We start from the raw sequence: 16,383 nt of genomic DNA on the forward strand, positions 1-16,383 counted from the left end.
AACCATCAGTCCTACAAGATAAGGTTTTTATAATGACACTGATCATTAGCGAATCACATCGACATTTGGCTTCATTATTTTGTAATCGAACTTGGATTGTTAAAATATCCATTAGGCTACGAGGACGTTAATATACAGGTAAACGTTCGCTGGAAGCGCATGTAGGTAGTATAGGTATGCGTCTGTATCTACCCGCCCAGTTCCACCTGAAAGAAATCAATACCATCCTCGACGCCCGTTTATAACGCGCATTCCCACCTGACAGACGAGTCGCGAGACACGAGACGAAAAGTTGCGGCCTTGGTCTGTTGTGACGTTAACCTGTGTACTAGCAGTCGTTTCTAGTGTCCACCAGAGGATCAATGAGGAACTGCAAGAGCACTGACACAGACGTAACAGACACAGAAGTACAGTCTGTGAGCTGAGATGATCAAGGGAGACATACGTTCTTGATGCTGAGAAACATTACTTCCTTTTCTCGCTATAGACACATGGACCAGGTTCATTCTAGGACATCAAGCAAAGTATGTAGGTGACACTTAGTGGTGGAGTTATATATCAGAAGAAGGTTCAACTATACTGAATAGTCCTGCTAGGAACACCGAATCTTGAAGAAGATGGACCAGCAAGTTCAAGCTGAACGTTTGGACATATGTGTGAACTAACGATGCATATATATTTTCTTCTTGGGATAGTACTCGGGCATGTGTTCGGGGTTAGGGCTGTGACGGAGTACAAGGTAGGGGTGATGCTGATCTCGGGGAGCGATGTCCCATACAGCTTTGAGAGGACAGGCCCTGCCATCAGACTGGCGTTTCAGAAGGTGAACAGGGAGATTCTCAACTCCAGTTACCAACTGGTACCTGTGGAGAGACCATACGATGACATATGTAGTGCACGGAACGCCACAGGTAAACCCTCACATACATGGGTTTTCTTTCAGTAGGGAATGGGTTGAGGTGTACGTAAACTGTACCTAGGACACATGGATTTATTTTGGATGCATACATGTTGTACTATGATACATGGGGTTTACTTGGAATATACATGTATTGTGCTGAGGATAAACACACAGAATGTACATATGTTGGGCGGGGAAGGGCATATGTTAAAAAATATGAAAAGATGCTTATATTCTTAGCAGCAATTATTATCCCCCAACACGGAGGCATTCTTAGTACGTAAGTGTTGCTTTAAGCCGCATTACCAATATTGCAGCTGTTTGAAAAAATACTCTTCTGATGAAGAAAACGATAAAGATCGTAAGCACGTATGTCCATTATCACAGTAAACTGTAAAAACTGAGATACAATCTTAAAAGCTACAGTTTATCATACAGTTTGATCTTCAAACATGCGAATTATAAAGTACTAATACATAGTATTGAAAAGTCCAAAAGTAGTGTAACCATTATAGGAACCTTTAGCGAATAAGAGCAATATCAACACATTCCAACAATGGCGCTTGATGGGAATACCATATGAAATGGCAACGTATTGTGAGCATACTGAGAATGTCCAGTGCGACATCTTCGGATCACATGATCACATGACGATTCATATTTGTCAGGGTAAGAATCACAGTCAAGTTTGTGTGGCATAAAGCTGAATCTTGTTTATTCCATCTTTGCTGCCAAGTATTACTCATGTATTGACTAATGTCGGGTTTAAGGTCGATGTATGAACGTTGCGTCGTAGAAAGTGAGTAAGTATTTTATAATGTTTTACAATAATGAGCTTTGTCTCTGTGAAGACTTAGTGTAAGTACATTTTACGTAGGCTTAGTATAATGTATCCTTTGTTACTTTTTAGAACCTTAAAGAGTATTTTGAACATACACATTTTGCAACTTTCTAAGAATAATGTACACAAAAATAATTGACGGTAGAAATAGTTGCAAAAACTTGTAGCTTGACCAATGCCGAAAACAAGTAGTGTGAGAACAGTTTGACACTAAAAGTAGTATTTTCCCTATAAATTTAATGGAAACCAGGAATCCGAAATACTAGATTAAATGTGCCAGTGCCATATATAGAAACATATATGTAAGTAGTTTCAGGAAAATACCACGTCTTCACACTACCGGGAACTGGGAAACCCCATATGGTCTGCCAACATAATACCAATCATGGCGCCAGTTAAAGGCTGTTCCTGTACTATAAATATGTCGCTATACAAACAGTATCTTGATAATTAGCTCACGACATGACACATAACTCGTAAGGTGTCGACACTTATCTCACCAAGAACCGTTCTAAATCATATGATTGGAAAACCATCCTAACCATTGTGAACTTGATCCAGTCTAACCAACAATGACCTTTGAACTTACGAACACCACTCTTGGCGGATTTGCACAGTGTGCTCATCGGTTTTATTGTTTATGCATCCATAAATGCAAAAATATTAAAGTCAGCTTAAATAGATAGAAATGTAACTAAAATTCACGAATGACGATAAGTATGAGCAAGGATGCAGTATGATATTGTTTATATTATTATCGGAAATGGATAATGGATTCTGCTTTCAAGATGTATAATTATTATGGAGACCTATGATTACACGATGCCATTTAGAAAGTGGCCAAATGCAACATATGTCATATTTGGGATTTCACTTTCTTAGTAAAGTACAAATTCTAATAATTTTTTGGTTGAGTCCCATCCGGGATTCGAACCCAAACCCTCAGAGTCAGGCACCTAATCGCCAGCACACAAAGTCAACGCCTAGCCCGCTCAGCGACCACAACTTCCACTGTATATTATTGAAAAATCCACTGTTGTATTATGGCGACATTTTATCGCTCTATTTAGAAGTCACGTTCTCTTTGTTTTTAAGGTTCCTTAACGCCACACTCAGCAATGTCAGATAGTCCGTAAATAATCAAGACTGGGTCGGATTAACACCATAGCATCTATCTATGCAAATGTGATACGATGACGTGTCAATCAAATAAGCAAGCCTGACCCACAGGACAAGCATGGGTTGATGAAGATCAATTCTAACCGTGATCTTCACGGACATCACCCACTGGTTAAAGCGTCCGCTCGTCGAGCCAAAGCCCCGGACGATTCCCCAGATGGGTACAATGTGTAAAACTCTCTTCTTGTATTCCCCACCGCGATATTGCTGGTAATTTGCTAACAGGGGTGTAAAACTAAACTCACCCACACATGGCAGGCCTCATATGGTTTGAAATTACTTTGCTGTTTGTTCTTTAAGGGGTCCTTATCGTCTTTACGTGTACGAGACGCGAGCGTAAGCGAACGGTATACATGTAGTTATATTAAGGTACATTTCATAGCAAAAGTATCTTGCATCATTTTCTTATTCATCAGTTTGTCATGATGTTCATTGCTCGGTGGAAAAACATTTTGGTAATCATAAAGATATCTCTCTAAAGACGGTGACCATTCTCATGCCTTAAGTAGGTGTTCCTGAACCAGTATGAAATTGGGATGATGCAAGGTGACCCTATCTTTCCGCTACGATTGCATCCAACACAAATACACGCACGGGCAAGTAAACTGTTAACCTTAACATACCCATGAACGTGTCGCGTACCAGTACCTGTTCAGGTGTCTTTGACGACCCTATAACTTTTCCCCAAAGATTCTAAAGATTTCATTGAGTTGTTTTTAAAATTTTATCACACTCCTGTTCTGCTCAGTAAGTTCTTATGTTCTTTACTTTTCTTATGTGACAGATCATGTTCAGTCCATGCAAGAAGTAACTTTTGTTTCACCTATTACCTATTAATGCGTCTATAAATGCCCCAACTTTCTGGACATGCGGTTTGTTACGTTTAGAATATTTCGTTATGATAGTGATAGTGACATATCATCATGGCAGAGTGTTCACTTTCAGATAAATGTAAAAATCATCACAACTGATCATCACAAATCATTGATTGTACTCCATACAAGTACCGCTACCTCGTTAGGCTTACGCAATGCTCTTATTGATATTCCCCTAAAGCATGAAATTGTTTACCACTTAGGATACCAGCCCTTTAATTATTCAGCCTCGGGGTAAGACTTAGAAATAATTGTGCAATGCTTCAATACATGGGTCAAAGCTGTTGTTAATCGATGTTGTTTATGAAAGTTTTCATCGATTTGTCGATCTTTCAGATCTATCAACGACGATTGTGAACCTTAGTTTGTTAGCATCTTGCCAGTGATCACAATTTTTGTGTAGAGAGTACATGAGCGTTTTGTCCCGAGAGAGGCATGTGTGAAGACCGTAAAGTGTGATGTGTGAAAACCAGCGCATGCTATGTGTGAATAATGTAGAGAAATATGTTTGAAGTTGTAGAGTCCATGCTTTAGAAACTAAGATATAACGCGAATAATTATTTGTGAATACCGATCAAAACTGCGTTTATGTTTGAATACCATCGAGTGTTAAGTGTGGATACCATACATGGTTGTGTGGAGATTAGTATGAGAGTGATGTCTAATATCTTGCAGAGATGTGTGTGAATAAAGGAGAGAGTTATGTCTGAACATTTTGGGATGTGATGTCTGCACACCCCGGAGAGTTATATCTGAATACCTTGGAGTGGTATGCGTGAATAACTTGAGAGTTAGGGATGAGTACCACGGACAAGTATGTGTGAATACCTTGGAGAGTTATGTCTGGATAGTGCAGATCATGTTGTCTGGATGCCACGGAGAGTTATGTCTGCATACCTTGGATATTTATGTCTGCATACCTTGGATAGCATGTACCGTATGAGGTTACGTCTGAACACCATAGAGATTTACATGTGAACACCATAGATATATGTTCTTGTGTACCTAGGATATTTAACTGATAATACCGTAGAGATTTGTTTGAAAACAGTGTAACGCCACACTACTTACATTGTCATGCGTAACGGATTATAACCATGTGTCATACACAGAGGCAACATGAAAGAGACATTACTTTATCAGATAATGGGAAGGTTTATCGTTAGGATAATCCCTCTGGTTACAGATGACAAACGTTAGGGTCATACAGACCAAAATATGACGGGTCAGACTGGTACGACTTCCAGTATGTTCAAATAAACACGACTTTCCACTTATCTTAGACATAATAATCACTTGCTGATCGCTTTCTCTGTGTGAAGTCATCATTATCACATTTCCGTCGTGAAGAAATTGGTTTTACGTGTGTCCTTATGAATGGACAAGGGACAATTATTTTATACAGCGCTGAGAACGTTTTGGATGAATGAGTTAGATGTGAACAGAATTTCCATTGAGTCAGCTTCAATGTAATTCATGTCGTTAACCTTTCCTCTTTGGAGAATCCCAAAATGTGGTCAAAATAAACGAACAAATGAACGAACGAACGATCGAACGATTTGATTTGGTTTGGTTGTATATTGCCACATTAAGCAATATTCCATCTATATGACGGCGGTCTGTAAATAATAGTGACTGAACCAGACAATCCAGTGATCAACAGCATGAACATTAATTTACGTAAATGGGATACGATGACATATGTCAACCAAGTCGGCTAGGCTGTCCATCCGATCGCGTTAGTCGACCAGCATGGGTTACTGAAGATTCCTACCCGGATCTTCGTACGGGGTAACAAAGGAAGGAAGGAAGGAAGGAAGGAAGGAACGATCGGCACTAATGTACAACTCTGCCACAACATAGTTTCTTCTTCTCACGAATAATGGGCGCCTGGATCGTCTGATGGGGAAAGCGTTCGCTCACCTCGTCGGCCCAGGTTCGATTCACAACATTCTGTAAGATCGATTATGGTGTTACATTGCTGCACTTTTTCTGATGTGGCGTAAAACAATATTCATACAGTCATATATTTCTTATCATTTGCTCTTTGTACGAAGGTGATTCGTAGACACAATGAAGAACGATTGTCATTAGGGATTATACATTTAGAAAGTAATACAAAACTGCTGATAGGATCTATATGTCAATATGCAGGTATTATTTTAGCAGCTGAAGTTGAGGAAAAAGTTGATTTCAGTATGGCTACCTTGTAAGAATACAGAAGCTGAGATCAACGACGTAATCTTTGATCCCAGTTAATGCAATTCAGCAGGATGAGGTGGAAGACAAATAAATACACGGAGTGAGTGAGGTTAGCTTTACGCTTTAGCAATATTTCAGCTATGTCACAGGTCAGGCTATCCCACCAACTCTTAACGTTGGGGAAAATACGGACCCCTAATTATTCATCGAAGGCATTGCCATTGTGTGGACTTGATCTGTCTCCGGGAAAAAGAACTGACCAGTCCCTTTTGCAATAACGGGGACAGAAATCAATGGCAGTTGTAGAGTACCTTTCAGTCAAATTAATGGCCGGTGTTGAATGAAGCAGAAATCACATAGAACGTGGCCTTCAAGAACAAATTATAAAATGTCGGTTACCGGTGCTGAGCTTGACGTGAACATTCACTAAAGTTCTCTATCCAGGCATAAGCTGAAATGTTCTATTCTGTGTAGAAGATGTTATTGCCCTGGGCTAATGCATCAATGTTTTGTAATTTCGCGTGGAAATTAGGCAGTATGATTTTCAATATCCTGACTGACTTCCGGTGTGCGTGGCTAATTTGCTTTACCTGATTGGTATCTGCAATCCGATAAAGGCAACCAGAACCATGTCATCTCGTTCTGATGAAAGTAGTTCACGATGCGACAGAATATCTGTGACCACCTCTCTCGTCTTGTTCTTGTTAAAAGTACAAGACGTTATGGGTGATGAAGTCTGTAACTAACCCTGTCACCTGGTAATTGTGAAAGTACTTCACACATCTGGTGATGTGACTGTCTTTGTCTTTGACGCTATGGGTGATGAAGTCTGTGACTGTCTTTGTCGTCTACTACTTATGAAAGTACTTCACACCACATTTGACGTAGACTGTGGCTATCTCTGTCATCTAGTATTATGAAAGTAGTTCACGCTAAAGTTGATGTAAATTCTGTGACTATCTCTGTCATCTGGTAACTGACTTCACGCTATCGGCGATGAAGTCTGTGTCTACCCTTGTCATCTGGTAGTTATGAAAGGACTTCACACTACAGGTGGTGTAGAGTCTGTGACTGTCTTTGGCGTCTAGTAATTATGAAATTTCTTCACACTATAGTTGATGTAGAGTCTGTGAATGCCTCTGTCATCTGGTAATTATGAAATTTCTTCACACTATAATTGATGTAGAGTCTGTGAATACCTCTGTCATCTGGTAATTATGAATGTGCTTCACACTTCAACTCTCATACATTGCTGATTCAAACGTGGGGCAAAGGTGAGCTTCTGATCAAAGAGTGAGTGAGCGAGTTTAGTTTTAGCAATATTCCAGTAATATCACGGCAGGGACCCCAGAAATGGGCTTCACGCATTGTACCCATGCATGAAATCGAACCCGAGTTTTTGGCGAGCGAACGTTTTTACTACCAGGCTACCGCACCGCCCCTGATCAAACCGACAAAGCTAATGAAATAATGTTACCTGCAACGTTACTTGTTTGTCCTATTGTTGCACGGTAACTCATAGGAAATATAGACCCGTCAATACGAGAAAATATAGAATATTTACCGCAGACTTAAACTAGCAGTTAAAGAACACACGATAGAAAACATCACGTGCTAACGGTTATTGAGCTGACCTTTAGAGCTAAAACAGTAACCTGTGTAGATTCTAGCGTCTGCCTGCACGCTTTGTTGTAGTAATCAATGCACACATATGGAAATTATTGAAAATTCAAAGTAAATACTGGGGACACCTCACAACCAACAGAAAATCTATTACACGTCATTTATTGTTGTTACTCTTCCTCAGTGCAAGAGGCTGAGATCAACAGAGTACTGTCTGAAAAAAAAAGATTCCCACTAGATTTTCACTGAACAGGTAGTGTTTCATCACAGCATGGAGAGGATATGGAGTCACACATGTAAATCTGAAACATATCGTTGGTAAAATAGCGTTTACGTTGGATAAGGGCCTCCGGTGCAGATACACATCATCAATGTTTTATCCGTGAAGATCCGGATTAGAATTTTTTCGATGAAATATGAAATAAAATATAATGAACAGCAAATGTAACGCAATTTTCGAAAAATAACCCATTAGTGAGAGTTAATGTTGTTATGTCATCTAAAAATTGACAAAAGGTCAGATTTGCGTTTCTTTTGCTGTTCAGTATATATGCCCTGTTGCCTTAGCAAGTGCATTCCTATGATGGACATTAGGAAAATGCTTGAAAAGGACACACTGCGTGTAGCTCAGAGCATACAGCGGGATTCGGCTGAGGTGGCAAAACTTGCTCATACACTTTTCACCAATTGCACTTATTCAGCACTTGTGAAGATTAGATTTGGTCTTCAGCAACCCATGCTTGTCGTAAGAGGCGACTAACGGGATCGGATGGTCAGACTTGCATGGTAAGTACAACAGTTGTTATTGTATTGTAATTGCGAAGATCAATGCTGTCTGATTAAGGCTCGTTGATTTAATTGTAGAGATGTCTGATCTGGCACCTGTCTCTCAAAAATATCCAGCCGCGATTGAAAGTCTCAAGAATCTAACCCTCTCCTCCGATTTGAAATCCAACTGTCATTTCCTTACCTCAAAACGGTGCTATTTCACTACACCTTAAAGTTACATATTTCTGCTGAGTGACGTAATATACAAATAAAATGAGGATTGGATGGTACAGTATTTTTACCCGGAGTGTCGTCCTGGAGCATCCTGGTTAGAATTGGTCTTCAGCAACCCATACTTGTCTCTCAGTGAAGATCTGGATTAGAACTGATCTTCAGCAATCCATGCTTGTGTCCCCGTGACGATGGTTAGAACTGGTGCTCAACAACCCATGTATTGCTCACCGTGAAGATCCGGGTCAGGATTGGTCTTCTACATCCCATGTCGGTCTCCCCATGAAGATCAAGGTTACAAGTGGTCTTCAGCCACTCATGCCTGTCGTAAGAGTCGACTAACGTGGTCGAGTAGTTAGACTCGCTGACATGGTTGACACATATCATTGTCGATGTTCATGATGATGATCACTTGATTGTCTGGCTCACACTCCATTACGTATAGACTGTCGCTATATTTCTGGAATATTGTTTAGAGCAGTGTTAAACAACAAACAAACAGTTAATCCCGGAACACCCTCTAAGTAATTTCAACAAGTGTTAATCTGAGCTTTATTCTGTACAATCTTCTATGCATTAAAACGACAAAACAGCATATTTTTGGTTATTTGTATGGTCTCAATACAAAACCGGTATCAGGAAGAAACCACAAGTAGCATCCTTGTCCTCATTCCAAGTAACGTTCTTCCAACAATACAAAACGATCAGTGTAACACCCAAAAAATACCAACAACCCAACCCCCCACCCAAAAAAAAACCCCAAACAAACAAAAAACAAAAAAACCCACAAAAAAACAAAACAAAAACAAAAGAAAACAAAACAAAACAAAAAACAAACAAACAAACAAGAAAAACAAGCAAAAAACAAAAAAAAGGAATAAGACAACCCCCAAAAAACCAAAACAAACAAACAAACAAAAAAGAAAGAGGAAAAAAAAGGAAACAGCATAGAGCAAACATACAATCTTTCAAACATACAAAATTGTTAATTTGTTTGTTTTTTATTTACAGGAGTTGCTGCTGAACTCTTCTACAGGGAAAATATCATTGCTCTGGTTGGTCCGGCTTGTGCATATGCTTTGGACGGCGTCGCGCGATTGGCTGGCTTCTGGAACATCCCCATAGTAACAGGTGAAAACTTACATTGCCCTTAAAAATCCGGAGTTGATGACTCTGTTCTTGCATGGGTAGTTACTCTTGCTATCAGTCTCTTCTTTACTTAGACATAGACAGGTTGAGGAGCATCTCAAAGCCAAAGGCAAATATACTTACGTTTCATATGGATGGTGCCTGAAACCAATGAATCTTTCTTTGATCGTGATATATTTTATACATGGATCATGGTTAAGGTTGGCACCTGATGTAGTGGTGTGGCGATTCATCGACAAGCATCGATGCATCTATTCATGTACCGCCGATACGATTCATATTGTCGTATATCCTGATACGATACTTCAAATGGGTCACGATACATCGATGTTTAACTTTGAATATTGCTGATTCGCGTTATCTGTCAAGAAAAAAAAAGACTTAATATTTATGCGAGCTTATTTTCAAGCTAATTAAATTTGTGCGAGCGTTTTCTCGGGCCTTCTTGCGTCAAGAGCTGTGTTTAACATAGCACTGTTATTAACATTCACAAAGTCCGTGTATAAACCTGTAATCATTATCTCGTTTCCGAATGAACTTTGAAAAACGAAACATTCTAAAATTGGTCTTGTTTTGATGTTGAGATGTTTTGTAGTTGATGTTAGATACGTATCGTAACGCCACTCTTATATCGACATTCGTATCGTATCGCCGCTCTTATATCAGCATTCGTATCGTATCGCCACTCTTATATCGGCATTCGTATCGTATCGCCACTCTTATATCAGCATTCGTATCGTATCGCCACTCTTATATTGGCATTCGTATCGTATCGCCACTCTTATATCGGCATTCGTTTCGTATCGTATCGCAGCTTCAAAGTACAATATTTTGGCAATATATCGTTGAGACTAAAATTTTAGTACCTTGATGTGTCGTATCGCAGGTTGTCTGCCAATACCAGCTGATGTTTGAACTGTTTCGTCGACATTTTAGTGACAGTTTGATAATATGTAATATGTTTTAATGTTTTGACTAAAATCAATTACGAATTATATTTTAGTCCGACGTGTCAATATTGTTGTTTGTCCCGTGAATCATAATATGCATTCGTTAGGACGTTGGAGTTGTAGGAAGTTGTTCAAGGTAAAAACTCGGTTCAAGTTGTTCTATAGTATAATGGAGTCCATTCTCATGCCATGATACTGCTCTGATATTGCTAAGAGGGACGTAAAACAGTACTCATTCATTAAGACAAAATACAGTTTCGGTTCAATTAAATTACTGTGTGTTAAGTCTTTTTCTGATGTCTCCTGTTTATAATGTATAGGCTTCAACTATTTCCAAACTAAATCGATCCATATTTCATTAAAGATTGAAAAAAGTTGATAAGGTATTAATATTTTTCTGTGTATCTAAGACATCACCCCTTAAACACCAGCTTTGCAGAATCGAAGCACGTTGTTGTCATTCTAGTACACTGTGGTGAATGCTGGATGCGGAAATAGTGCGTTGCTAAGGCAACAAACTCCAATTGGAGCATTTCATTAATAATTGAAACACAATTTCCTCATGAAATATATTCTATGTTTACTAAGTTTATTTCTAATTGAGTTTGGTTCTTGGAAATCCAGAATCGAAACAAGATTATACCTCAGGGTAACTTACTTGCTATCGTGCTACAAGGAAATAGTAAATGTGATGGTAGAATGCACTCACAAATTCTACCATCACATTTACTATTTCCTTGTAGCACGATAGCAAGTAAGTAACCCTAAGGTATAATCTTGTTTCGATTCTGGATTACCAAGAACTAAACTAAATAAACATAGTAAAACATATACATATACATACCATTAATATACATTAATAATTATTATATAAATAAATATTAAATTATATAAATGTATTTACAAACAACGTCCGAGTCAGTAAGTTACCTTCATGTCAATTACCACAATGTTCACGTCAGTTTTAATCAGTTTCCTTGATTACTTACGGACACATCTTTATTTATTATTGATAAAGACAGACATATTTTAAAGTATACCGATTAACACGAACATGTTCTGGAAACAAAACAATCCAGGTGGCCATGTTAGGTCAATTAGAGAGAAGTACAGAGTCTTGTCAACCGAGTCTTTTGGCCGGAGCTAAAGATTAATCAACGGATATCGTGACTACACGTGTTGTTGTGATACCCGCATATTACAGGATCTTGATGGATTACATTCAAGCCAAGCTATTCAAGGAAATCCAATCACATATCAATTAAGATGCAGATATTAACAGATGCACCAGCTTCGAAGAACATGACCACATGAGCACAATGTGTGAAACCCATTTCTGGTGTCCCCCTGCCGTGATGTTACCGGAATATAGCTAGAAGCGACGTAAAACAACACTCACTCAGTCAGTCCTAAAACATGGTCAACGGAGTACTTCGATAAGCTTTCTGGAGGGATATAGGCATAATATCGTCAATCTGAAGACTTGTTATAGCTAAGATGGATAGAATTATCATTAAAACGACCGCACGTTATCAGAAATGAGCGGGCCACTGTAACTTGATAATGCCCTCAAAATGCTTGACGACGGGCCATTATCAAGCCCGTTGTTAGGTAACGTCATAGGTAGCTCGGTTGAACTTGGGTTCATTATTGTCCATATATCTGGCTCACATTCGTCTCATGTGCCTGTGTCATTATGCACTTTCCTGCCTGTTCCAACCATAACAACTGTACCAAAAATGACAACTTACAGCAATGAAAACATCGACTTGAAGTCTAACGTTGTTGATCACTGAAAACAATGGAGGCTGGTAGTATGAGCAAAGGTCAAGGTCGAATGTCGTCACTCTCAATAGTGACGTCATTTGTGTTGTTCTGTGACGTGTCTATATTTGTAAAATGTGTCAGTGACCTCCGTCGTTTTGTTGGTGGCAATAAATGCTTCTAACCGATTAAACCGATGCCGCTGTTTTTATTCTTATTTTATTAAAAATTCTATTCATTTTAGCTATAATAAGGATAACGCTATTTTTCAGGGCATTTTTTTAATGAAAGACCTCGGGCTTCTGCTAATGTTAATACCCTGAAAAATAGCGTTACCCTTATAGTATTGCATACTTAATTCCCATTTTGATATATCACGTGAAGTCCATTTCTTGTGTCCGCCGCTGTGATATTTCTGAAATATTGCTGAAAGTGACATTAAGCTAAAACTCACTTACTGAAACCTCTTCAATTAGGATAGTACATTTCCAACAGACCTCTCCCGGAAACCAAAACATAGAGATTACCGAATAGATGATTTTACGTATCGTCAATAACCTGCAAGCGTTAGTGTATTGCGAATGGATGCACGATGCAATACACAATCAGAGGCTGAAATGCGACTTTGGAAGCGTCAAGTCATAATCTCACGTAAAGGATATACAGAACAAACTTAACGGTTATGCTATCTATCAGTCATTGTTAAGGACGATAATGTTACCTTTAATATCATCGTATTCCATTCAGTTAGATGGTCGATGCCCCTGACATCAGTCACTGGATTGTCTGGTTCAGATTCAATTATTTAAAGACTGACGTACCTGTAATACTGCTGAGAACGACGTTAAACATCGCCATCAAACAGACAAATAAATTACATTTCTAATGAATCTTTGTAGGTTCTTAATGTCTGAGCATTATCTAATCGTGTCTGAGCATTGGAGTTTTTCTGTTATAAATCATTAGAGGAAGGACGAGTACCTGCCCATCGGCATTAATTTAATTGTTCAGTGTAAAGAAGTAAGAAATCTCGTTTATCCCCAAATGATAAACGACGAAACACGCCGATCAATCCTTTCTCTACATCCTGGTTGATGTTTTAAACAAGTCATTATATTTGTATTTCACCTACATAAAGACAGTAATCCGAACTATCATTTGATTTAAATACGTTCCAGTTAAAAATACAATAGATGTTTATATGGCGTTTACGAGAGTAGCGTGCATTAAGAACATGATTCTGATTTACAGAAGAAGATCATATTTATGAGACAGTTATCGTTAAGTCTTTACTTGAAGTGAATTGTCATTAAAAGCACACAGAAACGTATAACAAATCAACATGTATTTGATGTCACATGAAAAATGCAACATGTTCGATTTTTTTCACATTAGCATATATCAGTTCTGCTTAAACATATTCCAAACAAGCCATTCAGAGCATTATTTTCAGGAAAAAATATATCATCAGTATTATTTCCAGTTGCTGGAGGTATTTTTTATTGCTGTTAAAACACATCGGAAGCAGTAATGTAGGTTGTAGATTAAATTTACATACCTATGAGAAATTACAACTACTTAATTACCAGAATGTATATGCTTATTGAAAAGTATACACTACTCAATATTAACATAAGACATTCTGAAAATAACGACAAAAAACGTCCATCGATGAAAGATAGTGTTTCTTCTTGGCATGTCGTATGTGAAATAAATGGTACTAGTTTCAGCAACTTTATCCTTGAGTCGTTATTCCCTGTTTCGTGTCTTTGAGAGGTTATAACATGAACAAAGTGTATCATCATGTGTATTGACACTAAACTACTTCTGATGTGTGCATGATAAAAATAATTGTATGATATTGAAGAATTGTTTATATCATTCACATTAACATAATACTGACATACACATGTTGCTAGTTTTCGGTCACATGGCATATTATCACATGTGCCCATATCGAAATCTTGCACTTGAAAATTATTACCCCATGTAAGGTTCAATCACCATTGTGTTGAAGTTGGGTGTATGTAAATGGTTCGAGTTATTCGACGTTCAGTACAACCGTAAAATTACTTAATAAGGATTACTTTGGGGCCTAGCATTTACATTCAGACAACCGTAGTTCGACACATCAAAATTCGACACATCAGAGTTCGACCCAAATATAGATTATATGCGAGTATAAACACTATTTTAGTTATGACATGGAAGACTAGAACGATCTACGTCGTATGTATTTTTCGCGAAATCCACGTATGGTGTTGTGAAACCAATGATCATTATCAGGTCGCATCTGGGATTCGAACACAGCGAGGACGAGGTCAGGGTCGGAACCCTGCATACCGAAATGAGGTCAAGGTTATATGCCCGTAAATACGTACGTCTTTATATGGTGTTAATTATATGCACACCATATCACGTTGCTTAAACTGTAGCGTGGCGATTAAACGTTCCATTTACGTACCGTCGATCGTTGCTGGATTCTTCATTGACTAAAGCGTGTAAACTGACTGACTGACTGACTGACTGACTGACTGATTGACTGATTGACAGATTCACTCGCTCACTCACCCACTCACTCCCTTCAGTAGGTACAGTTTACACTGGTTGACCTTATACTTACTACAATAGGTATGTACGGACGGAGTATGTAAGGAGAATCATTACTTATGTACGTGTACATCGATTCGCTTGTAGTAACCTATTGATATACCGATTTGTCGGTAACAACCTATTGATTACAATCTATGTATATACAAATATATCGAATAAACACACATACACACACACACACACACACACACACACACACACACACACGTGTATGTGTGTGTATGCATGTATGTGTGTGTATGTGTATCTATATATGTGTGTGTAAGTATGTGTGAGTATGTATGTATCTGTGTGTGTATGTGTGTATGTGTGTTTTTGTGTGTGCGTGTGCATGTTAGTATGTATGAGTGTAAGCATATATATTTCACACCATGCAGCATGTTACGATCATGACGAACCTTTCCACGAACGGGTACATATGTTTCGCAAAGTGTGTTGCATTGAGTTGTCTCCCTTGCTTGTATCCGGATGGGATGGTCGCAGATTCGAGCACCCAAACCACAATGGTCTTTGTCTTTTCACAGACTTTAGACTCACTCGTGAGGGTGAACGTCGGTGAACGCACCTCTACCATCTGTGTATCTTGACCTGCCATTGAGATATATGTGTTAAGCGACATTCACCTTCATCGCCCACCCTCATAAGGTTCCTAATTCCATTTTGATAACTGGCAGCATCACCTTGTATGTAAACCTCATCTGTCCATTGGTTTGTGTAACCCCAGGTATATTAGACGCCCCTTTATGTGATCATCAGGTTATTAGCCCCCTCAATAATAATACTTTACTCCTTAATCCCACCCATTCGAATAATGACCATTTGATATATGTAGATATAACAGACTCAATATCTCAGACTATTTTGGTTAGCAATAATCACAAATAGCTACGATAATAGCCATGTGTTCGATTCAGAGAGCGATTTTAGCCCTACAAGTGAACTACATTATAAAATACGAGTTACGTGACGTAGTGGCTAGGAGACACTGGATCTAGTCGGAACACATTCGTTGCCAGAAACCGATCTTTGCAAGATAATGATGGTGGACTATGTTGATAGTATAATATTAGAGTTACGATATTTACGACAATCAAACCTGTAAAATTGATTTGGGGAATGGTTGCTGGTTGTTACAAAGTCACACTTATGTTAGTACAAATACGTGTGCAGTTGCCTTATTAATTTCTAGTCAATTTATGATAATTACGACAATGATGCCTCTAAAATAACTGTAAGGAACGATTTATGATAGACGAAGGCCCACTTACGATAATACAAATATGTGTA

The 16,383-nt window shown here is 38.6% G+C and overlaps 1 protein-coding gene across 1 annotated transcript in view; it reads left to right on the top strand.

The window, feature by feature from the left end:
• The first annotated feature begins 261 nt into the window (after positions 1–261).
• LOC137261424 (atrial natriuretic peptide receptor 1-like) overlaps positions 262–16,383 on the top strand; it is a 53,569-nt gene continuing 37,447 nt past the window's right edge. The window contains exons 1-2 of the mRNA XM_067799171.1: positions 262–911; positions 9,632–9,751. Coding sequence (XP_067655272.1) covers positions 653–911; positions 9,632–9,751 — 379 coding nt within the window. The 5' untranslated portion in view covers positions 262–652. The remainder of the gene's footprint in view (positions 912–9,631; positions 9,752–16,383) is intronic.

Source organism: Haliotis asinina, chromosome 14, assembly GCF_037392515.1.
Source record: "Haliotis asinina isolate JCU_RB_2024 chromosome 14, JCU_Hal_asi_v2, whole genome shotgun sequence".
NCBI lineage: Eukaryota > Metazoa > Mollusca > Gastropoda > Lepetellida > Haliotidae > Haliotis > Haliotis asinina.